At 30.9% G+C, this 25,175-nt stretch overlaps 1 protein-coding gene across 1 annotated transcript; it reads left to right on the top strand.

The window, feature by feature from the left end:
* The first annotated feature begins 15,143 nt into the window (after positions 1 to 15,143).
* On the top strand, positions 15,144 to 24,324 carry Cpr51A (Cuticular protein 51A). Its single transcript, XM_075358729.1, has 4 exons — positions 15,144 to 15,574; positions 17,068 to 17,336; positions 20,655 to 20,795; positions 23,825 to 24,324. Exons 1-3 carry the CDS (start codon positions 15,572 to 15,574, stop codon positions 20,785 to 20,787), a joined length of 405 nt encoding a protein of 134 aa, XP_075214844.1. The 5' UTR covers positions 15,144 to 15,571; the 3' UTR covers positions 20,788 to 20,795; positions 23,825 to 24,324.
* Positions 24,325 to 25,175: the final 851 nt, after the last annotated feature.

Genomic DNA, 25,175 nt, shown 5'->3' with positions numbered 1-25,175 from the left:
ACATGTGACATTAGATGAAGAGAGCTCGGAGTCTGATGGAGATAAGGAAGAAAATTAAACAGATTCTGGGGAAACAAATTTTGAACAAAGCAGTTCATTTGAGCCTCATTTACTGACTCAAGAAAATTTTAACGATCTCACACGTGATTTAAAGTTATCAAAAAAACAGTCTGAAATGCTTGCTTCCAACTAAAAGGATGGAATTTTCTTCAGAAGAATACAAAAATGTGTACTTAATGTAATCATAATTCTGAATTTTAAGATTATTTTTCTGAAGAAAATGGCTTAGTGTTTTGTAATGACATTTCTTCCTTTATGCAGACACTTTTTAATGAACGTAACCCAACAGAATGGCGCTTATTCATCGATTCCTCTAAAATTAGTTTAAAAGCTGTGCTTCTGTATAATAGAAATAAATTCCCATCAGTATCTATAGCTCACTCTGCTAGTATGAAAGAAACATATGTTTTTTGTGTGAATGGTATAGTAGCAACAGAAAAAACCATTTCATTAGAAAAGAATGGCCTAAACGTGAATCACGGTTTCCTGAACAGAAAAAAGTGAAACATGACCCCATTGTGTTATCCTAAAAATGTGTTTCTACCTCCGTTACATATTAAACTGTGATTAATGAAGAATTTCGTCAAGACCAAAGACAATACTCCTGGTTTCATGTACTTAAAACAGAAGTTTCCTAAAATTAGCGATGAATAAATTTAAGAAGGAATATTTGTAGGTCCACAAATACGTTCACTAATGCATGATGAAAAGTTTGAGGAACTGTTGAATCCACTGAAGAAAGGAGCTTGGCAAACATTCAAAAATGTTACTTGAGTTTTTTGGGAAATCGAAAAGCAGAAAATTACCATGATGTCAACGATATTATAACATCTTACAAAAATTTGGGTTGTAATATGTCCTTAAAAGTACACGTTCTGTATTCGCACCTAGATTTCTTTCCGGAAAATCTTGGCGCAGTGAGCGATGATCACGGGGAAGACTTTCATCAGGAGATTTCAGCTATGGAAAAGAGGTATCAAGGCAAATGGAATCCTAATACGCTGGCCGATTATTGTTGAACCATAAGAGGGATGCTCCACGGGGAGATTGGCTTTCACGAAATTAAAATAATTAATAATCTTTTCTGATTGAGTGATTGATTACGAAAAGTTGAACGAAGCGATTCGACGCATTGTTGTTGAATTCGGCTTGCACTAAAATCATAAAAAACCTTCCGACGAAAACTTCACATGAAATTTCCATTTTTTCACAAAACTGCTTTTTTTAAAGGCTCACTGTAAACAAACTACTCGACCGATTTCTGAGATGCCATTGTTATAACAATAAAAAAGTCAAATTTTACAATAATAATGTCACATTTCAAAAGCGCCATCTAATCGTCGTTTGTAGAAACTTAAAAGGCGACCTACGTATATTTATCGCCAGTATTTCATAATTATTTCGGATGTGTAAGGAATATTTTATAAGCAATAATAAAAAGATCATAATTACAATTTTTAATTATTATATTTTCTTTATTACAATCATTAAAATAGCTATTTCTATGATTAGGATGTACAAAAGTAAAGAACCAATCGAAATCCTTCGTTTTTTTAACCTCACTAGTCGATTATTTTGTACACAATATTGTTAACGTCGTAACATACCCCGCCCATTCTCTTGTTCTCTTTTTCTGTTGATTTCTTCCTGTTCCATATAACAGGAGTTACTCAGATCTTTCTAAGCGTTTGAGAATTTGAAACGGCTGACAATACATAAATGACAATATTGAAAAACGAAGAACGGATGAGACGGCGCGGAGATAGTACGCATGCGAGGGATATTAGAAAATCAAAGCTCGGATGGAAAAGAATTCAGAGAGATATAGACACTATTTTTATTCGCCATTTGATATAACGTGTGTCTGTTCTCTAATTTTATATATTTTAGTTTCCATGAAAAGTGAGTTTTAAGAAAATATTTCATAAATTTTAAGATGGCAGAGACAAATGTTGTGCCGGACTCTAGTCATGTAACCTCCAGGTGCTGTACAATATTTGATGCTTTAATTCGACCTTTAATGATAAAAATCCTAAGGAATAGTATTATTAAATTTTACATATTGTTTTTTAATAAATTCATTAATGTTGTCTGTACCAGGTAATTTGTTCTTTGGTTTTTGAAATAAAAAATTTGCTATATCACTCGATGAGCAAATTATTATAAGAAAGAAAAACTATATAGAGGGTTTAAAAATCAAATCTGTGAGTATTACCATTTTAAAATACGTTGTTTGTTTTTTAAAAAATTATCTTGTAAATTCATTAAAAGGCATAATTTTTGCAGATCCTTGGTCCTGTAAAATTTCAAAGTAGCCGTAAAAATATTATTTGTAAATTATCAAAAATCTTTTCGGTAAAAAAAAAAAAAACGATAATTTTCGTTTACATTACTACCATTAAATTAGTCATCAGAAATTCCCTACTTATATTCCTGATTTTGGGTGAAAGTAGACGGAATGAACAAATATGAATTTTTACGAATTTATGCATTTGAAATAAGAAAGACTTTCTTCCGTATAATTTTAATTAATTCTAATTTTAATTAAAATACTATAGTTAATATATATTATTAAATATTTTTATATTATATATATATTTTAATATTATATATATTAAAATAATTTTTAATTAAAATTTTAATTAATACTAACGAAAAAGTCACATCTTGAGAAGCCTTTTGATCTAAGTAAATTCATGGTGTTCAAATTTAGTAAGATTTTTAAATTTACTTTCTGTAATAAATCAACTAGTAATTTAATTTTGATGATCCAGATACTGATAGTTGCGATCGTTGACACTGCGCAATTCCTATCATTGAACTATAAGAGGAGGGCAATAAGAGGATCCATTGTAAAATTAATATTTTTTTATAGTTAATATTTGTTTTATGTGGTGATTTGTGACTTAATTATGATGTGTTAGTGCTTATAATATTCTGAAAACAAATATTCATCCGGTTTGCCAAATGATTGGGTTATAATCTCGAAAATATTACGGAAGCATACTTCTACTTAATTAGAAATTATTTTGAGTTTTATTATTTTTTTTTTATTTTTATAAAAGGATCTGGTGATCCTTTACATGTTTAATTAAATTCAGTACCGAACTGAACGAATCTTGCCTCCATATTTATTTTATTTTCATTTTCTTGTAATCAGCGAAAAAATGTTTATTTCTAATTTAGTGGTAGTTTTTAAATGAATAACTGTAATATAATTTTAATTTCACTCATATATCTCTTCTTACCAACCGTTAAAAAATTGCTGTTCTATTTATTTTGTAAAAAGATGAATAATCTCTTTTCTTCTTTTTTTTGTTTATGCTAAAATATTTATGCTAGAATATTTTTTTAACTAATGGAATATATATGAGAAAGTTTCATAACAAATTATTATAAATAACCTACTGAATTTCTAAAATGGTATGTTTCCTATTAAAATAATGTCTTTTAATAATAATTATTTAATGCTATTATATAATTTATTAGTTTAAAAATAAATAAGAAAACGGTAACTTGAAGACAGATTAAAAATTTATTGCTCTACAGAAACTTCTTCCTTGTTTTTAAACGAGGAAGTTTAGATTCGGTTGGAGAAGAAGGATGGTATGTAAAATTAAGGATCTTCATCATGCGACGGTAGCTATCTAAAGTTGATTGAGGTTAAAACTTTGCCATTAAGTATTATGTTTCTACAAAATCGTCATTAATGTCAAAATAAAAGTTCGTTTTCCAAGTCACGCAAAGCGTAGCAATCGGCTATATCTAGCCGCTGTTGATATGTGTATTTATTTATTTGCTCACATTATTTCATCGTCAGCGAATTATATAGAATTTAAAATAATATATTCCTATGAAAAGTGTTACTGATTTATTCATAATGTGCAACGATTCTCACTCAACCTAAGGATTTGCCTCGTGGAGTACACTGAAATCTTAAAATGTTCACTCGAACTGATTATTCCTTTAAAACTGAAAGACGAAATGAGATAATATAGCTAGCTCACGATTACAAATATCCATAAATCTTTACTCCCCCTCTTAATGTTATGGTCGAATCGACCAGAACAACTTATTACCTAATTGTTAGTGTTTTTAATTTTATAGCAAGGTTTATTAAATACTTATATAATTTTTTATCTATCGATTTATGTAAACAAATTAATAATGAAAAATTAAATTTCTATATGGTTACATTATTTATTAACATTAATATATTGTACCTGTCTCCACGACGCTATTTTCACACACAAACGCGCTCACCCATACATTCACACAGCACACTTCCAAAAGGGATGCGTAGCTTAAAAGGCTGAAAACTAGTGCAATAAAAGGTTACTTAACCTACTCTCTCTTCTTCTTTTAATATTTATAGTTATATTAATAAGTAGCCGGTCAGGAGACGAAGTCTCCTGGACCCATCAGTATTCATTATCTTCATGCTTGTGAGAATAATACTGATAAATAACAATTAAAGCCTGTTCAATTTAAAAAGCTATTAGCGCATTGTAATTTCTTCAGAGCAACAGTTTTAGTCAGAACCTGGACTCAAAACTTTGAGTGATCTGAAGTATGTGGGTTTCAGAATAGTCGGCCTCTATTCTTTTTGTGGACAACACATTAATTCATGTGTTGTCCACAAAAAAGTACTAGACCGATCAAGAATTATTAACGTTAAGAAATGTTTCACCTTTTCAAGATGCTGTTTTAATGACTTACGGTAACATCCGCTTCAGAGGATGAGATGAATTATTTGTAACGTATGTGAAAATGCCATGCCTGACCGGGATTCATACCCTGGACCTTCGGATGAAAGGCCGAGACGCTACCACTCGCGCCACGGAGGCCGGCATATATTCCTTGTCAATATTAAACTTCATAGTAATCTGCAAAGTAAAATTGTATATTCCTTATCAGTATTCAAAACCGTTGCTGAAATTAAATTCGGAGAAAATTTAAATTTTCTTCAAAAAAGATCTGTTTGTTTTTTCAATATATTACTTCATACGGAAATGTAGATTTTTTTTTTCTAACGGAAATATCCATTTTAACCAACCCTGAATCCATTTTGACTAGTTTCGGCGTGATGTCTCTACCTTGGTATGTACGTAGGTACATCTCTCGCATAAAAATTTTGGATTTAGGACTGTTGCAAAATCTAATTGTGCACCTCCCCTTTTGATTGCAATCGATTGAACAAAAGTGTCCAAAAAAGCCAAAATTCCAAAAAAATTGGATTTTGGACTTTTTCTTAACTGCAGTAATAAACCCTCGCTAAGATCTTTTCAACAATATATTATTGGTTCCAGAGTTATAGCCAAATAAAATTTTAATTAATGAAATACTTGGATCTTAGGGAAAGGGCACATCGGTTCGAATCAGATTTCATCTTCTTTTCTTTTTTAAGTTTTTTTTTTTTATTTAAATATATTGATTTATTAATAATTTATTAACCTCTCAGTGTAAAAAACGTTTTACGATGAATAATAATTCAATAATAACAAAAAAAGAGAAAATATCAGAAGTTTTCAATGAAATAAACATTTTATGTACTTTTCATTTAAAAAAAAAAAGTGTAAATGTAATTTAATGGGCGTATAAGGAAGTCATGTGGTGTACACATCAAATTTTTAAACAACATACTCTCGCTGACCAATCGATTTGTTTATGTTAATTTTCCGGTTATTCTACGTGAGATGACGATCCAAATGCATTTGTAAATATGATGATCCCGTGACTGGAGCGAGCCTACGTTATTCAGTAACAGAATAAACAATCGATTACGAAGAGTGAAAATAACATGTATAGATTTGTTTTCATCAAACAGTCACCTCCTGTGGTTTTGTTGGGTAACGCTAAGAAATCGTGAAAAATTCATTTTTACCTATCTGTATGCCAATAATATTAATTATCATTTTATTATCACACTACATATAATTATCGTAAATTGAATTATCATATTATTATTATTATTATTATAATTATAATATGATCTGTATGCAATAATATTTTATTAAATGTGTTGAGGTTTTTGCATAATAAATAAATATATATATATATATATATAATTTATAAATTTATGTTTATAAATTTTTATAAATATATATATATATATATATATATATATATATATGTTAAAATACCATGAAAACTCAATTACATCTACCGTTTTTTTTTAATTTAATTTTGTACAACAATATTTATAATAATGCGATGTAACTAATCTGTGAATTTTTAAAAGTAACTTTTATAGCTTTTTCAGGTATTAATTGATGATAATATATATTTGTTAATTAAAAAATGGTAATCTATAATAAAATAGCTCTAATAAGCAGTATGATGGAATGTATAACAATAATAACCTGAGTTCGGTCGGTTGAGACAGATCTTCAATATTATATGCTTGATGGGAACGCAAGTTGGATTTTCAGTGCCATATCCGTGGTGTCCTATCTGTAGAATCCCATCCGTGGTGTCATATCCGTGGTCGGCACTGTTGGTCGGGTCAGTTCCGACCGGAGTGCCGATCTCGGATATGACACATTGTCATCCGTTAGTGTCATATCCCTGGTCGGCACTCCTGGTCAAGCCAGCCCAACCGGTGTGCCGATCACAGATATGACAATATATCCGCGGTGTAGACCATGTAGACATGGCACACTGCCAAGTCCGTGGTCGGTACGTAATACTTATAATACACATATTATAGGTATTTAATAAATGAAATATGAAATATTTATACAAATACACATGAAAACTATGAATTGTGAAAACGATATTATGTTAAATGGTAGAACAAATATATAAGATGGAATTAATGAAAATATTGTTAAATAGATAACACAGTTACCATACGTTTTGGCGATACTACCGAATAAAGAAAAATTTACAGTTGAATATAATAAAGAAACAGCTGTAAAAACTATAGAAGGTGTATATTTAATAAATGCAAGTAGTAAAATTTTGTATAATGACAGCCCACTACAACACATGAGTAGGAGTTAGTGAATCCGAAATTTTTAGATAGAAGTAAATTAAAATTTTAAAGAGCATAGCATACAGAATTATCAATTAATTTAAAGAGTATAGATTTGGAAAAGATTAACTTGAATAATTTGTCAATTAAGAAAAATAATATTACAGGTGAAATTATAATTGGAATTATAATATTGTATTTAATTTTAATTGTTATTATTGTTGTATTGTATTTTAAAATATGTAAAAAGCAAACGCTTGTGCCTGCCTAGCAGCAGCCCCCGGTTGTTTTATTTGGGTATGGTGGAGTTATAGTACAGTAAATTGCTGACACGTCTATGATAAGTGCCACGAGCACCTGGTTGTCAATTAATTCTTAATAATTAATAACGTTCAGGAACGTAACATGGCTGTAGCCTTTTGTCTTTTGTAATGTATTTTTCTGTAGTATTCTCCAAGTTGCTAAGAAGTCAATATGTACCTTTCTTAAAATAATATTAAGATATTCATTCGATTTTAAATAGTCTTATTATTTAATAATTAATGTTACAATCGAGGGTTATCCGAATTGTTCGTATTTAATATTAAATAATTATTAGTTTTGTAATAAAAATAAATATTTTTTAAAAACACAACTCGTCTTTAGTATCGAACTTAACATTATTATTATTATTATTGCGAGAGCCGTAACTGCTCTCAGCCAGCTCATGGCGAATGTCGGCGGACCAAAGGTCAGCAGATGGTGATTGCTGATGCTACGGTGCATTCCATCCTGTTATACGGGTCGGAAGTGTGAGCCCAGGCATTAAGAACTCCAAGAAACCGGAAGCGGCTTACGCAGGTGCAACGCACCGCAGCCTTGCGAATCGCTTCCGCGTATGGGACGGTCTCCGAGCCTGCAGTACTGGTTGTCGCCGGCATCATACCCATTGCTATTTGGCAAGGGAGCGCCAGGTGATCTACAGGAGGCGACGGGCGGGCGAAGACCGGGAGACCATTGCCAACGAGGAACGCACTCGCACGTTCCTCGCATGGCAAGAGATCTGGGACTACGAGACCAGAGGATGATGGACAGCAAGGCTTATCCCTCTGGTCAGACCGTGGACGGAGCGGCGGCATGGAGAGGTGGAGTACTACATGGCCCAATTTTTAACGGGTCACGGGTACTTCCGCGCTTACCTCCTTGTCATAGGGAAAGCGTCGTCCCCCGACTGCCTCTATTGCCCCCGTGTACGGGACGACGCTGAGCACACCTTTTTCAGATGTACTCGGTGGGCGGCAGATCGAGGAACACTATAGGCGGATCTCGGAGTACTGAGCCCTCACAATGTGGTTGCGATGATGCTCTGTAATCTGAGCAGCTGGGAAAGTGTAGTCCGATTCGTCGGCAACATTCTCAGGACTAAAAAGGTTGACCTGGATAGTCCTGAAAATTAGGTAGCAGCTAATCAGGCTAGTATAGGAGGACTCAACCGGAAATAATGTGTCAAACGGTTTCGGGTCAGATCCTGGTAGAAAGAGGGGTGGTTTTAGTCGGTAGTCTGCTGATAGTGATTGGATAATACCATCAGCGGGAGTCCGACACTCCGTGCGTAAATGCATTTCCACCTCCCTCAGCAAAAAAAAAATTATTGTTATAAGTCGAGAACTTCCCAATGGAAGACGATAAGCATTCATGATTCATATTTTTTTCGCTTGGCATTCTTCTTTTCCCTCCAAAATTCTTTCATTCTTTCGGAAAAAGCCTTCTTCCGTTCTTCAGACCATTTCGAAGGATGTTATTTAGGCTTCGGCGCTTCTAGTTTAACTTCCCATCTAACTATTTTGTTTCTGTACGTGTTTCTGTCTACGATCTCCTCCAGCGTAATTCCGGCGTGTTCTAAATCTTTTCGTGTTTCTGCAAGCCAGGGGATTGCAACTTTTAATGATGTTAAGTACGCGATTTTCTTTTGGTCAGTCGGTTTTCCGGCAGCCTGCAAAGGTGTCCAAAGAATTTCATCCGTCTTTTCCTTAGGTCAGTTTCGATGTCAGAGTATGTTTCAACAATTTCGTTCGGTTGTAATCTGTATCCTTCTTCAGTATGTCTCGGTCCCAATATTTTCCTTATAATCTTCCTTTCCTGTTTTTTTATTTCTTCTACTTCAGTATTCCTATTTCCTATATGTTTCACTGGCATATAATGCTGTGGGTTTAATAACTGTGTTGTAATGCCGGATTTTCGTTTGGCGTGAAAGGGATTTCTTGTTGTAGATATTTTGCACTAAACCTAGAGCTTTCCTGACCTGCAAACGGTCCAATTGACTTGGTTTCTCAGAGCTGTTCGGCATAATAAATTCTCCAAGGTATTTAAAGTGAGGGATATTACTTTACTATATTAATATTATTATTATTTATTTATTACTCCATATTTTGTGTTTAAATTTGGGATTTCTATTCTGGAGCAGATAAATACTGTTTTTTCAAACGAAATTTGTGGTCCCACCTTTTCTGCACATTCCTTGAGTGTTTTTATTTATTTTATCGTAGTCTGTTCGTCTGCCGCAAGGATTGCCAAACCGTCTGCAAATGCCAGGTAAGGGATACTTAAATTTAATTTCGCGAATCCCAACGAAATCGGTTTCCAGTATTTTTGTTGTTTGAGTGTATCTTTCCACTCTTTCATCACTTTGTCCAATGTGATGTTAAATAGCAGGGCGGAGAGTCCATCCCCTTGTCACACTCCCGTCTTAATTTCAAAAGGTTCTGAGATTTCGCCCATAAATTTTATTTTAGATTTAGTTCCAGTTAATGTTTGTTCTATTAATCTTCAAGTTCTCTGATCTAGTCCTCTCTCTTCTAGGATTTGAAAAAGAGATTGTTTACGGAGTCGTAGACTTTTTTGAAATCTACAAATGTGCAGATCATGGGTTTGCTTCTGTTGTTTTTAATTTTGATTATCGTTTTCAGGCTGAAGATCTGTTCCGGGCATGACCTGTTAGGCCTAAAGCCTGCTTAATATTCTAATAGGTATTGTTCCTGCTGTTCTTGTGCTCTAGTTAAGAGGCAGGATGATAAGATTTCGTATGCGACCGGTAAAAGGGAAATTCCTCTGCAGTTGTTTACGTCTGTCCTAACGTCCTTCTTATATAATGGGTGAATTAAAGCGGTTTTCCAGTCTTCCGGAATCTTTTCTGTCTGCCAGATGTCTTGAATAATTTTTGTGATTTCCTTCAGAGAATTGGATCCTAAATTCTTCAGGAGTTCGGCTATTATTCCATCTTCTCCTGGGGCCTTATTATTTTTGAGTTTTTGAATACGGGATAAAATTTCATCTTGAGATGGGGCAAGGGAATCTTTCTCTGTGACACTTGGTGTGACTCTTAGAAATCTTTCTTTCGGTTCGGGGCAGTTTAACAGTTTCTCAAAATATTCTGCGAGTTCCCGACAGTGTTCGTGAGAGCCAGTTTACCGTTTTGTCTCTTGAAGCAGAGATTCTGTGGGGTATATCCTTTGATTCATAAAGCAAATGTCTTGTAAAAGTCGTGTGTGTTGTGATTTCTAAAATTTGCTTCTATCGCATCTAACTGGTCATTGATGTATTTTCTTTTGGTTTGTCTTATAATTTTGTTTGTTTGCCTTGGATTTTTAGGAATTTTTCTAGAGTTCCCTCTGTTTTATTTGCATTGTAGTCTTTAAACGCTTTCTTTCTGTTTTCTAGGGCTATTTCACATTCTTGATTCCACCACTGATGTTTAGGTTTTTTTAAAAGGGAAATCTGCTCTCTGGCTGTTGGAATAATTTTAAATCGAAATTCCTGCCAATTTTTTGCAGGTTGTTTCTCCCATTTCTTGGTGATTCTTGATCCTTTAATTTTCTTGACATCAAATCTTGGGATTATCAATGGTTTCTTGGTATGTTTACAGCCAGGAGTAAATTTAATCTTGATTCTTGTCAGGTAGTGATCCAAGTCAATGTTTGCTCTTTTTCGTACCTGAACGTCGTGTATTTCCTTTTGAAGGTCATAGGTTATTGCAACGTGGTCAATCTGATATTCTCCCAAATGGTGCACGGGGGATCGCCAAGATTTTTTTTTCTTTGGGTTTTTCCTGAGGGAAATAGACATGATTTTTAAATTGTTTTATTGACAGAGTTCGATTAAGCGGACTCCGTTTTTGTTCGTGGGCTTATGTGCGGGGTACTTGCCAACTGTCTTTCTATATTTCCACTCTCTGCAAATTTGGGCGTTAAAGTCTCCAAGTAGAACTTTTATATTGTTCTTCGGGATTTTTGACATCTCGGTTTTGAGTTCTTCTCAGAATTTGTCCGTCATTTCCGGGTCTTTCATATTTTGTTCATTGGTCGGGGCGTGTACGTTGATAAATGTATATTTCTTGTTTGTGTGTTGAACTCTCATTGTCATAAGCCTGTTACTTCTTGTACAGAATCCAGAACTATCTTACTTACTAGGAAGGCCATTCCCAGTATATTCGTCGCTTTGCAAACTTTCCTGTTTGTTCCATTTTTAGAAATTCTGTAACCGTTGTAGTCCATTGTCTATAAGTCTGGAAATCGGGTTTCTTGAACTCCGAGGATGTGGATTTTTTGTTTTGCTAATTCGTTGGTTAGATTGTGTAACTTGCCTGTCTACACTAATATTTGTATGTTGAATGTTCCAAGTACGTGTGTGTTCTGCGGGGAAGTTTTCCAGAGCACTCCAACTTGCTCTCTCGTATAGGTCCAGGCTCCGCAGAATCCGAATGCCTGGTTGCCGCTTTCTTGCGGGTGGATTGTCCACCTGGGATAATTCTGTAATTACTTGTACGAGCCATTCTTCCTTGTAATTAGTTCCGACTCATTCCAGAGAAGTAGAACGAGGGATTGTTAGTTCCTAGAGCATTTTCACAGCCGCACCTCTGGTGTACAGACGCTGACCACTGAGCCGCTTGATCGAAATCAGACGCTAGTGGATTTATAGTGAATTATTTTGGTCCGCGAGTGGTATTTTATTTCCCACCTACCCTGTATATCTACAGAGCCTTCTCCTATACGCCACCAGGGGACGCGCAAGACTGGAGTTGATTCTGAACTCCTTTAAAAAATTTTGAAACTTATAAAAGTCGAAAACCTAAAAAATTCTGGACTTAAAATTGTATATATATATTACACATATACAGTAAAACTTCCCAATATCTCACACGGCTCGGAAACCACAATCTGTCAGTTATTTAGAGGAATTCGCTATTCATAAAAATGTGAATGCAGTATAATATGTTCGGCTGTTGTAGAGAAAAAAACACTTTGAATAAAAAAACAGTATTGTGTATTTATTTCACAAAAAAAAGCTGTTGTTAAAAAACTTAATAATTAATACGACTACGTAAAATTCAAGTTTTTTTAATTGCCATTCTGAAAATAAAACACTATCCTCTATGTTCATATTTCAATAAAAATAAAATAATAATACTGTGCTACTGTAATCGACCAATAAAATAAGAAAATAAATTACTGTACTGTACTAAAATGGAATAAAAACAATTAAGCTATAGAAATATTTATCAAAGATGCTACAATATTCAAGAATATTAATCAGAACATATGTACAAAAAATAATGTAGAAATCAAAATAAAAAAACCAAATACGGATACATACAATTTATTTCTAGGTAGATGGTTTAAAATAATTCTTGTTTGAACGAAGTCATATTTTTTTCAATAAGCGGCTGCACTTCTGATAATAAAATAACGCCTTCTGGTAATCCTTTTTGTAAGAAATATTGCTTTAATCTTCTAACCTCTTCTTTTGCTTCCTTACTCGTGATAGCCGGGTTCATTGACATCGTCGTCGTGATCAGAGTCATTATCATTCGTTTTAAAAGTAGTCAATTCTGAGGCAGCAAAAAAGATCACGAATGTCAGTCGATACATCCTCTGTGTGTTGAGCGTGTCGTCAATGTTCGGGTTCTCATTGTAGTTTCCAAATGGTTCAATAAGTTCTTGTAATTTACTCTATTCCACAGAATTTTCATTTAATTTAGTAAGATTTTCAATGTCGGAGTTGAATTTAGTTTGTGGAGGTTTAATACCGGCTTTTTCGGAAGAATTCCTCACTGTCGTGGTAGTTACCTGCTTTGTAGCGATACGAATCCATAAAACTGGATCCGAAGTTAATGCTTTTAGAAAGCTTTAAAGCTTTTAGAAAGCACCCGTAACTTTCATTGTTGACAATAAGTACCGTAACATTTTCTTTCTGTACTGAACTTTAAAGTTCTGAATGATCAAGCGGTTGACATACTGCAGTGGTATTTTGGGGAAGAAATATCAGTTTTACGTTTTCTAAGCTAACATTAGGGTGGGATTTTACATTGTTTAAGCATAGTATGACTTTCCTATTTTGCTTTCCTATTCGCAATCAAACTTAAGTGCATCATTATGTCCCTAGTCATCCAAGATTTTTTATTTTAATACCATTTAATTTCTAATGAATTTATGCTACCGCCATTAAAACATCGTGGCTTTGCAGCTTTGCCGATTATTAGTAACTTTTCAAATTCACCTGGACATATTCACAACCAACATAACAGTCAGTCTTTCTTTTGATATCTTCCCTCATATACATTTTTCTTTTTTCAAACAATTGTTTTACTGAGCAACGCCCGGAAAAAAATACCAGTCTCATCACATTAAAATTTTGCTTTCAATATAAATCCCGTATATTTCAATTAACGTTCCCTTCCTTTCAGACACCAAATTCTCATCTACAGCACCAGCATCACCACAAATATTTTTATATGAAAATTTATGTCTAATTCGGAATTCATCTAACTAACCATCTGATGCTTTAAACTAATCGTAATCGAGTTCTTCAGCAATTTCTAGGGCTTACTCACGTATCAAAGTTCCAGAGACTGGAATGTTATTAGTACGAGCCCTGCATAACCACTCGCTAGTCAAATTGTCAACCGCTAGTTCTGGCGTCTTAGGAATGCACGTTTGCTTAACTGATCGTCATTTTCAGTTCATGACTTTGGGATATCAAGTTTGCTTTTTAAGATATCGCATATCTGAGTTTTCCCGACATCAAAACGTTTTGCCATATTATGCACACTGAGTTTTTCTTTTTCGTAGACATATATAACTGCGACTTTTTTCTTTTGTGTCAACCGTTTACGATTTCGAGATATCTTAACGATTGTTATAAAGTTTTTTTATAAAATTCAGAAAACTGAACGTACAGTAGACGTACGTATAGAAAATCTACTACAAGAAAAAGTAGTAGACTACAATTAGAATAGTTCTCACTCAGTAAGTAGAAAGAAATAAATGGTGCCAATCTTTTGCATTAGTACTGCTTTTGAAAATGTTTAAATTATAATTATCGTTCCAGAACAAATACTTCAAAATGATTCATTTGATCAAGTTGTTTACAAAGGTTGGTTATTTCAATGAAATAATGTAAGAAGCGTGTTTATCTTATATTTTAGTTACCGCAACTCATTCGTTTATAGACCTCTAGCAAGTTGTTTGCTCAGTCTTACCACTACATTGTTTGTTATTAGTAAAATACAACTTGAAAATGTCTAATTATTCCATTCCGGTCAGGCATGGCATTTTCACACACGGTACAAATCATTCATCTCATCCTCTGAAGTAATACGTAACAGTGGACCCGGAGGTTAAAAAATATAAAAAAATAAATAAAAAAAAATATATAAAAATATGGATTGGACGTAGTTAGAAATTGTTTTTGTCTTTTTCGGTTTTGATTATTTCAGTTTACTTTTGTTACGTATGAGAGCAACAAAATTGGGATTTTTTTTACTTTTTTCTCGAAAAATATTTAGTCTTAGTTATTTAAATTCTAGTGTTACACAACCTAACCTCAAATGTAATACGTTGTACAGGATTTCATTATTTTTACTGCACATATGACATTTGTAGTTTTATTCTGCGTTAAAACGTACTGTGTTTTTATTATTTACCCTCTGTGTTTTAGTATATTATGTCCGTATCTGTAAGCGACAAGAAAGTTATCTTTTTTACCGCATCCTTTATCGCGTAAGTGATGTTTTGCTTAGTAGAATACTTATTTAAAGTTTGTAGTTTACTGATAAAGTATATTTTTTATTTTGTTACCCGAACTAAATGTACTGGCATTTTCTCAACGAGCTTTTATTGGAATCTCCGTATTATATGGGACTAATGTTTTTCTACCAATGATTGAACATTATCCTGTTTAATTCTTGATATTATTATTTAATAATAAGTCACGATGTGGATGTTAGAAAATAAAAGAAGGCTGGTTAGCTTCCCATTTGTAGCAAGCATGGTCAACTGGTCAGTCATTAATCCCACCATGATATGTTTATCTATATTTGTTTATCATTGAGCAGATGACTTCAGTAGACTATAAACAGTTAATTGTATAACTTGAGATATATATTTTTTTAATTTTTATTTAATAGAGGTGAAAGTGATATCAATTAGTCACATTTAACCTGAGTTTTAAAAATAAACTATTAGTTGTATTTTAGTATTTACCTATTTATTATGTTGCATAATGGTAAGTAATATTTTATGCATTCACTGTTGTATTTTATTAATATGTTTTCAGTTAATAAGTTAAATGTGCTTACTATGCTTGTTTTTCTGCATTGTAGTTCAATCTATTCAGCTATTATGAAATATTTTAGTTACCACTTTTCTACACATAATAAGCAGTTAATAATCTAAACAAGTTTTTGATTCTGATGCTAATTTATTTGTGTTAATCAACCAGGTGGTTCAGAAATTTGCCTACTCTCTTCAATTCTACACTCATACTTATCTGAGATCTGAGAATTGTAGTTAAAAACATTATTATGTTGAGTTGTTATAATGATGGTGTTGATGTTTAATAGATTTGTGTTGTGTCTGTAATGTGTAATTAAAAAATCTCCCAAAAAATTAACAAAACATGCACCTAAATTAATGTTTTATTTTTAAAAATATAAGTTTTAGTGCAGAATACTGTCACGGTACATTAGATAGCTCCTTTAATTGAATGTGGGTTCGTTTCATACAGCAGTTGCAATTTTCACAACCATCATAGCATAATGGTAATAACTGCCTTTCATTTGGAAGGTTCTGGGTTTGAGTCTCAGGCTTGGTATTTTTCATGCACTACAAAATTCATTTTTCAAGTAGGAACTGTAATCGGGCACCATTTTGGTGTTAATGAAAAATTAATAATTACCACCATTATGAAACAGTAACAAATAATAGACTAGATGTGATGTAGTTAAATAATGTAAAATACATTACATAAAAAAAATTGATTCAAAGAATCATAGAAATTTTTCTTTTTTTTATTCTAGTAACTTCTTAAAAAAGACTTGACTTTGTTGTTAATTAGAACAATTAATTTGCTTTAAGTTTGCCAAGCTGTGTAAGGCCTTGTCATATGATTAAGATTTCAGTGTATTAAATAAGGAGAAAGCCTAAAACTTTGAATGCATTTTTTTTGTGTGTTAACATGTATATTCTATTTTATACTTTTACTTTGAGATCATACTATATCTATATTTATTTTTATTGAGTTGTTGTGGAAGCTTAAACCTTTACATTCTATTTTTTAAAAAAAACAATTTAATAAGGAAACACATATGAAATTGAAAAGCCAAAATTTAAATGGTTTTCCTGTAAAAATAATTACATAGTTTTGCACTGCTGAGAGATTAGGTGATTTTCACTTCAGGAATTTTTCCTTATTGTTAACCAAGTTTAAATCCATTTGGGAGTATAAGGCATAATCATAGAGTGTATATTTATCATTAATGGATTTAGCACGAAGTCATCTTTTCTGAAATTCAAAAAAGGTTACATCTTTTTTGTAGAATGAACTGTGTACAAAAAAGGAAGTTTTATTACCCTTTTTATAATTGTTTCTAACAATAAAAATAATTATTTTATCATATTCTTCCGTATAGTAATTTAAATCTGTATTTCTAAAAATTATTCATATAATATAAATTAATTCAAATTCTTATATAGATTTTTGTTACTATTTGATTTTAGGGTAAAATATTTTTTTTGGTTTTGCTTATTGTCCAAACGCAAGGATATCCGAAAAAGGAACTAAAAATACGCCAAGACTTACAAAATTCAGCCAGGAATGCTCGATATTATTTTTCTACGGATGTCGATGATCAAGTCAGTAATCTAAAATCACATAGAGATGAATTAAGATTTGGTGTTGAAGTCTTTGGTTCTTTTTCATATAACGATGGGTTTGTCCTTAGAGAAGTTATTTATACAGCGGATCAGAACGGATATAGAGTCATTAGGTAAATACTACATCTATATCCCTTTAATATTTAATGCTTGATGTGGCATAAACCCATATTAAGCACATTTATTTCGGCTTGCTTTTGGGTTTATAAAAAATACACAAAAGCACACTTAAGCATTTATCTTCGGTTATAATTTAATTTGAAGATAATAGGGTTATTAAGAACAGTCCTGAGTACTTAATGTTTGGAAACTTGAACATTAATATTTGTTGTTGAATTGTATTTATTTGATGAAATTAAAAGATGCAATAACACATAACACTCAGCCAAATAATGAATCAACTTTATTTATTTATTTTATGTCTAGACATAATTTATTTATATTTCCACAAGAAAATTTTACATTTTATGCGGTTCAGTTATTATCTGTTAATTTATAGTTTAATATTAATTAAAACATCAAATAATTTTTGTTTTTCTGGTACGTTTCTTTAGCCATTTGAATGGCAACACTATAACACATTTTTTTATAAAACATAATTTTTATACTACTTTAAAAATAGTATATTATAATAATTTATAATATGTAAGAAATAAACTTTATATAATATTTTTTATGTTAATATATATTATGTATGTAGTACAATATATAGTATTAATAGTAGTAAAGTATAGTTATTTTAATGTCTTTTTTTCTTCTTTTTTTTAAAGTTATTAATTACCTTCATGATGTTAATTCTTGTTTAGTTTGAGTAAAAATAAAATTAAGTTATTTTATTTACTGATCATGAGTAAGTTTAATTGATTCATGATAAATTACTACAAAAATTATTTATTTGCTCATCTGATAACATTAGGGTGTTATTGTTTAACAGCAACCAATATAGTAAAAGCCAACTCCTGTTCTTTGTTTTCGTGGGCAGACAGATATAAGGGGGTTCATTATTTGTCTAGTCTTCTTGCATTGTATCAAATTTAATAATTTTTGAAAATTATTTATTTAAATAAATATATATATATATATATATATATATATATATGTTACTACAAATGACTGAAGATAGAGAATGTCAATATTCTCCGGTAAATGTCAACATACCACATATGTCAGTGAAAGACCAAATTGTATGCTTATATTATTATACATTTGGACCTTTGCCAGTATATGTCGACAAACACAGATAAGCTCTGGGGGAGAGGGCAAAATGATAACTAGAAATTTAAAAAAAAGCCACCCAATACCAATTTCTAAGTTAAATAGATTATGAGAAACCCTCGTAAAAAAAAGAAGTTTAAATTTAAGCTGAACATAACCTACGCTCGTTAATGTTTTCTAAGTAACATTAAATACACAAATTATATATGTTATTCTCCAACATTAAAGGCGATTAATCAAATTCACCACATGTGGCATGCACTGATGATGAAAGGTGGGATAAAAATATTTTTATAAAATAATTGAACAAAGGACAAACCATCCAACCATTTATTTGTACCATTATTGTTCATCCATGCAGTTAACATATTCTATACGTTTGACTGGCAGCCCCTTCAGTTTAAAAAATGCTGAAAATTTCATTAATTTATTTTATAATTGTGGAGATTGTGATAATATATTTACCTTAGAGATTGGAGTTTGGTGATTTTTTTTTTCAATTTCTAATATTTTTTTTTTATTTTTAATTCTCAACCCCAACCAGAACTTATCTGTGTTTGTCAACATATACCAGCAAAGGTTCGAATAAGCAAATATTTTGGTCTATTACCAATGTATTTTGGTATGTGTCGACATTTGCCAGATATTGGTCTTTCATGGTAATATATATTACATTTTATTTTGAAAACATTTTCAAAAATTATGGAATTCTATACAACTATAAGAAGATAAGTAATGAATAGAACAGTATATATATATTTTTTCACACTATTCTTCATCAAAAACATTTAATAATTAAATTTTCAGTTTGTTATGTCAAACTATTGTATTTACTTATAGGGCATCTTTACTATTTACTAACAAAATTTGTGGTGGAATAAAGCTGAAAAGCAGCAGGTGATAATGAGGGAAAGAATTTATCAATAAAAAAAGCAGCAGCATTTTAAAATAATTAAGCTGAGAAATTTTACTGATTTACAGTCAATGTCCTACATATAGATGACATTTTATTAAAATGATTTTGATATCCAGAAAATAAATGGCTCATTAACTAATGGGTTTAGGAAATACTTAAAAATATTTCATGTTATAAGTAAATTATACATTTACTTGAAATAAATGCTAACCTTGTTTTGTTTGTATATGTACATGGATAGGTTATTGGTCTTCGCACATGATTGTGCCTGACCGTATGAAGGTTTAAAATGGCATATTCAGTTTTGTATCATACAGTAAAAACTGTTGTTTTTTTTTTGCCTCTATGCATGTCAATTTTTCTAAAGACTGAGTTAAAATTAATAAAAAAATTATTTACGTATGTAATAAGAGTCCCTACTTTGGTTTTTAACATGGTTAAAAAATTGTTTAAGTCATTTTATGAACTTTGTATTTGTTTCATAAGGGTATATCATAAGTATCGACTTGATTATGTGCAACATAAAAAGCTTAAAATGTGATTGCAAATATACATGAAAATTGTCAAAATATGCAACTTTAAGTAATAAAAAAATAGTAATTTTTATTTTTTTTATTTCAAAATCAGCATACAATTAGTAAGTAGTTGAATAACATATTGATAAATTTGATAATTAACAATTATTTAACATTTTGTTACTTTTGTAAACATAAACACTCAGAGGTACTGTTCCGTGGCTTCTAAGAGCCATGCAACTAATAGGTTTGGCTGGTTACAACAAACGATTTCATTTATTAACAAGGTACCATACTGAAAAATATTGTAAATATAGCGAAAATATGGATCATTACTAGATTTTAAGGAAAATATTCAATTACCAGTGAGAATGGGCTTAATATGCAAGTGCATATGCAAATGCATATAATCCGGTCTCTAATCATAAGCCTTTTTTTGTAATAAAAATATCAGAGAACTATTGTGCACAAAGCATCTGATCAAACTTTGTGTAAATAAATGTAAAACATTTTTGTCTTATGCATCCTTATTAAGAATCCTAAAAATATAAAATTTTTAAATTTAAATGTTCTATAAAATGTGTGTTGAATCAACATGGGAAAACTGAATATTATTGTTAATATATGTGTGTAGCATATGTGCTTATCTGCTGGCATTAACTTAATATTGGTTTGTGGATTTCACAGATGATTGATTATAATTATTATACTTTATAAAATAATATGAAGTAATATTTTATTACAATATATGTATTAAGTATTGTGGTCATGATAATATGTTTTAGTGACAAGATGGCACATATACCACAAAAAAGTGAACATAATAAGGTTCCAAGTTCTCGGAATCCTTCAGATGATAAGTCAAAATTTCAATTACAACCTCATAGACTATTACAGTTGACAAAAACCAAAGTTTAATTTATGAAGTAAGTAATCCTGTTAAAATTTATTTGGTAAATATGTTGGTTTAACTCTTATCTTGTTCTTTATACAAAGAATTTTTAAAAATCACTTGTAGAAGTTTGTTTCATTAAACATAGATTTGTTTTTTTTTTCTTATGTCTAGAGTAGAAGTACATTTTTCTTAAACAAAGTATATTGGTATTGTACTGTGCATATTAAACATTCACAAACCTTAGTTCAGATACATAATGGATATCAGTTAATTAGGTTTAAATAGGTTAAAAAAAGTGTGTGGTTTATTAGAATCATTGATGGTCAACTGTTCTCTGTTGTGGAATCCAATTTTCCAAGTTCTATAAAAAATTTTACAATTGTGTGGCTGCAGAGAATTTTATCAACATGCAATTGATACCACTTTGTAAAGGAAACCCCAGTACTTCATATCCCATCAGGAGCTTCTTTATGTATTGTGCAATTCATATGCTGCGGCCATTGGAGAAATTCATTGTGTGTGTCATTTCCATTTACAATGAATAATTTACATGAGCAATGTATAATATGAAATTTTGAAAATAATTACAGAAACGCATGAATTGTTAATGCAGTCGGTCAATGGTGATGATAACTTAAGCTATACGTTAATGTTAGGAAATGTTAACACATTTAAATGGACTTGAATCAGTTGATACTGTTATCCATAACTGGAAAGGTTGTCAACATCAGCTGAAATGTCTTATGTCGTAAGTCACAGAAATTAAAATAGACTTATGTGACAATTTAAATTAACTTAAAAGAGTTAACAAAATGAATGCAATAGTTCAATTGGTTCATGCTGTGATATTCTAACTGAAAAGTTGGTGATACTTCAAATTGTAGTAAAGTTAGTGCCCTGGTTGTTGTTATACTTCCAAAAAGATCTTTCTAGTCTGTCATGAGCTGTTAAATTGTGACAACAGCGATGAAGTATTTTTAAATAACATTGTGTATTATTTTTGATGGCATTTCCACAAATAAAATAGATAACATCATGGAAATTATTGTTAAACAACACAATATTTCTGATGTTGACATTATTTCAACTTAATATTTACTGAATTTACATAAAATATGCTCATTAAAAAGGTATCAACAATACAGTTGCTACATTTTCTCATTATCAAGAACTCTATTGTGTGGCTGTCTTTGCATGTAAGGTTTAAAGCTGTTTAAATATTATCCAAATGAAATTCTGTGTCAGTTCATAATCATTGATGAAATGTGGATTCATCACTTAATGATAGAAGAAAAGAACAATATTTAAACAATGGATAGAAGCTGCTGTTAGTACTCTAGCTCTTAGTACTCTAAGAAGGGAAAAGCCATTGGATTGGCTGGAAAGGTTGTGGTAACTTTTTTTTGGGATTCACATAGCATAATATTAATTGATTATCTTGTAAACTGATAATCTTGCAACATTATTAGAGTAATTGAATAATGAATCAAGCAAATATGACCATAATTAGTAAAGAAAACATGTTCTTTTATCTTTACATTGTTGCACCTTACACATCAGCAAGTGGACAGGCAAAATTATTTGAATTACTCTTTGAATTGCTTTCATACTCACCATTTCTTCAGAATTATCATCTTAAGACTTGATCCTGCTTTTTAACATGAAAAAATTGTTCCTCAAAAGAGTTTTGTGTCTGTGACATAATTTATGAAAAAATGGATATTTTTGAGGTTGACACATTTTTCTGATTGGATCAAAGTTTGGATATTGTTGGAATAATTACTAAACTGAAGGATGCTATATTGAAAAGAATTGTTTGTTTATTGCTATTGTAGAAAATTATCAAATGCCTCTGGTCTGTGTGGTTGATAAGACTTAAAATGCACATTTGCACCAGAAATATTTGATAAAAAAATATTTATGTGCTGATTTTATTCTCCAGTTAACTGTTAAGACACTTTTCAGAATATGCTTTGTTTTCAACTCCATATTTATTATAAATGATTCTATTCTCTTTTTTATAAATGTATTAAAAACGGTAAAGGTTAAAATTTGGAGAAAATTAAAATAATTTCAGTTAAAAATCTGATTAAACTCTGCCATTATTACAATCTTTATTTTTACATATAAATTATTAATCTTACCACTGTTACTATTACAGTTATTATTAACATCAAGAAAACACTTGGAGTAAATTTAGAAAAGTTTTTGTTCTTGTCTAAAGAGATATATGTTTATATTTGTTTTTTTGCAATAATGTTTTCTTTACTATACAAGTGTTAATTGTAATGTGTTAAATATATCGAATAAAGAAAATGTGTGCTGTACACTATTTTTTATCAAGGCTCTAATCACTCTGCTGGTTTATTTTAGGCTAGGTAATATTTAGTGTAAGTACAGAACAGCATTTTATCTGTACTTTATTTTACAAACTTTATAAATTTCTCTAATTTCATCAAAAATTAAGTTGAATATTAATAAAAACAACCAGATCAAAAGATGGATATCCGTATGAGAAAAGAAGAATTCATGAGTTAGACAACAGGGATGTTGCTCATTAGGATTGTTGCTGTCATGGTGCAATTCCAGAATAAAAATATGAGAAAATTTGGTAAAAAAGAGAATGAAAGTAAGTCAAAGGCAATTTTTTCATGTCACAGGCGATTTTCTTCAGTGTACATCTTGCATTGTAAAATTGTAAAGTTATTTTTAAAATCTTTTTTATACAAAATGCATTCGGTATAAATTAGTAACCATTATTATTGAAATTGTAATTTGTTTACCTGTAGTTCACAACATGTTTTTCAAACGTGTTGACCTCCACTGGTATAATTGTTGTAATTATTAACAGCAGAAGTAACTTCTCTAATGTGGCATGTGATTAGTATGCAAATAGCACATTAATCTTGCTAAATTAAGATTACTATTATTGTGAAGATTCTTTTCTTGATTCAAACATAAAGAAATGTTTATTTAACCATAATAAATTGAATATTACTGTACATTATTAATTCTTGTCCTGAAAAATTGTTTATTGTTGCCTGTTGATTTTTGTTTCAGATATGCTTATTGATTTAATATCATGTAGCCTTGTGAAGTCACATTTTCAGTATATTGTAAGACATTTCATCATTTACATTTTTTTAATATTTAGCTTTATATTTTTGGGATAAATGTATCTAATCTAATCTATAGTAAAATTTTTTTAATTGGTTTCGATTCATACAATGTAATATTTACATATAAATATATGAAAATATTATTTTAATTATTTATGACTATTTGAGATTTATTTATAAAAAGTATATTTTTCCATATACATTTTCTTTTAGATTATTATTGTGTATAGTGTTTTTGTTAGAATATTTTTTTTTTAATTTTATTTATTATATTGTAATTAATTACAATAATCAATTTTACAATTAATGTTTGCCTTTTGTATGATGGGAAAGATAATTTTTGTATCTGTATTATATTAATCTGTATGTAATCAGGAAATTATTTATTATGTATGTTTTTTGCATACTGAATGTGTATAATAAAATGTGTATTTTAATTAATGTTGTATTTACTTATTATGAGGATAAATTAAATAAAAAAATAAAACATCAGCTTTCATAGATATATAAAACTGTGAGTGAGGTTCATATGCAGTGTAGTAATGAAATCAAAGTGTAAACAATAAAACCTTGTTTATCTGGACCAAACTGGGCAATGGGCAAAATGATATCTGATTAACAGAGACATTTGATTAAAGGCATGGTTACACTAACAGATTGACTGCCGATCACTCTGATCGAAGTGCATCAACTACATTTGTTAGCACTGCCCACTCTGATCAGAGTGGTCATCCCACATTTTGTTTCCTGTCTTATTCTGTTGTCAGCATTGTGTGTAGAGTTGTTAATGTCTCACATCCTTATTGAATAACTGCTTTTAATAGTGTTTAATGTGGTTTCATGGTTTTCTTTTTGATTTCGTTACATTGTGTTGGTGAAAATGAGTAACAATCTAGGACCTTCATCAAATACACACAATCTTTTTCAAATAAAAGTAACTGATACTAGGTTATTACATTATTTACAAGACAGTGACAGTGGCAGTGATGATTGGAATCCTGATTCTGATCTTGATGGTTGAAGTTCAAGTACAAGTACTGATAACAAAGATGACCTTATTCATTTCTGGTTCGTGGGCAATTTTCCCAGCACCACCAGTTTCTTCTAGCGTGTGGCCCAAACATCAGACAATAATATGGCTAAACACAGGTATGATATGAAAATTTAAATTTACAGAACGGAATTCTGGTGCCTATTCCTGGAGAAGGTAAACCAATAGACTTTTTCAATTAATTATAGGTGATGGTTTTTTTACAATCGGTTGTTAACCAAACAAATGTAAATGCTGTTCA

This window comes from Lycorma delicatula, chromosome 2 (genome assembly GCF_047948215.1).
Source record: "Lycorma delicatula isolate Av1 chromosome 2, ASM4794821v1, whole genome shotgun sequence".
NCBI lineage: Eukaryota > Metazoa > Arthropoda > Insecta > Hemiptera > Fulgoridae > Lycorma > Lycorma delicatula.
This window is presented reverse-complemented; position numbering and strand designations above follow the sequence as displayed.

What these genes read in the sequence shown, in the direction of transcription:
- Cpr51A (XM_075358729.1), top strand. An exon ending in AACGGATATAGAGTCATTAG is followed by an intron (nt 17,337 to 20,654) that starts GTAAATACTACA and finishes AATATGTTTTAG; the next exon opens with TGACAAGATGGCACATATAC.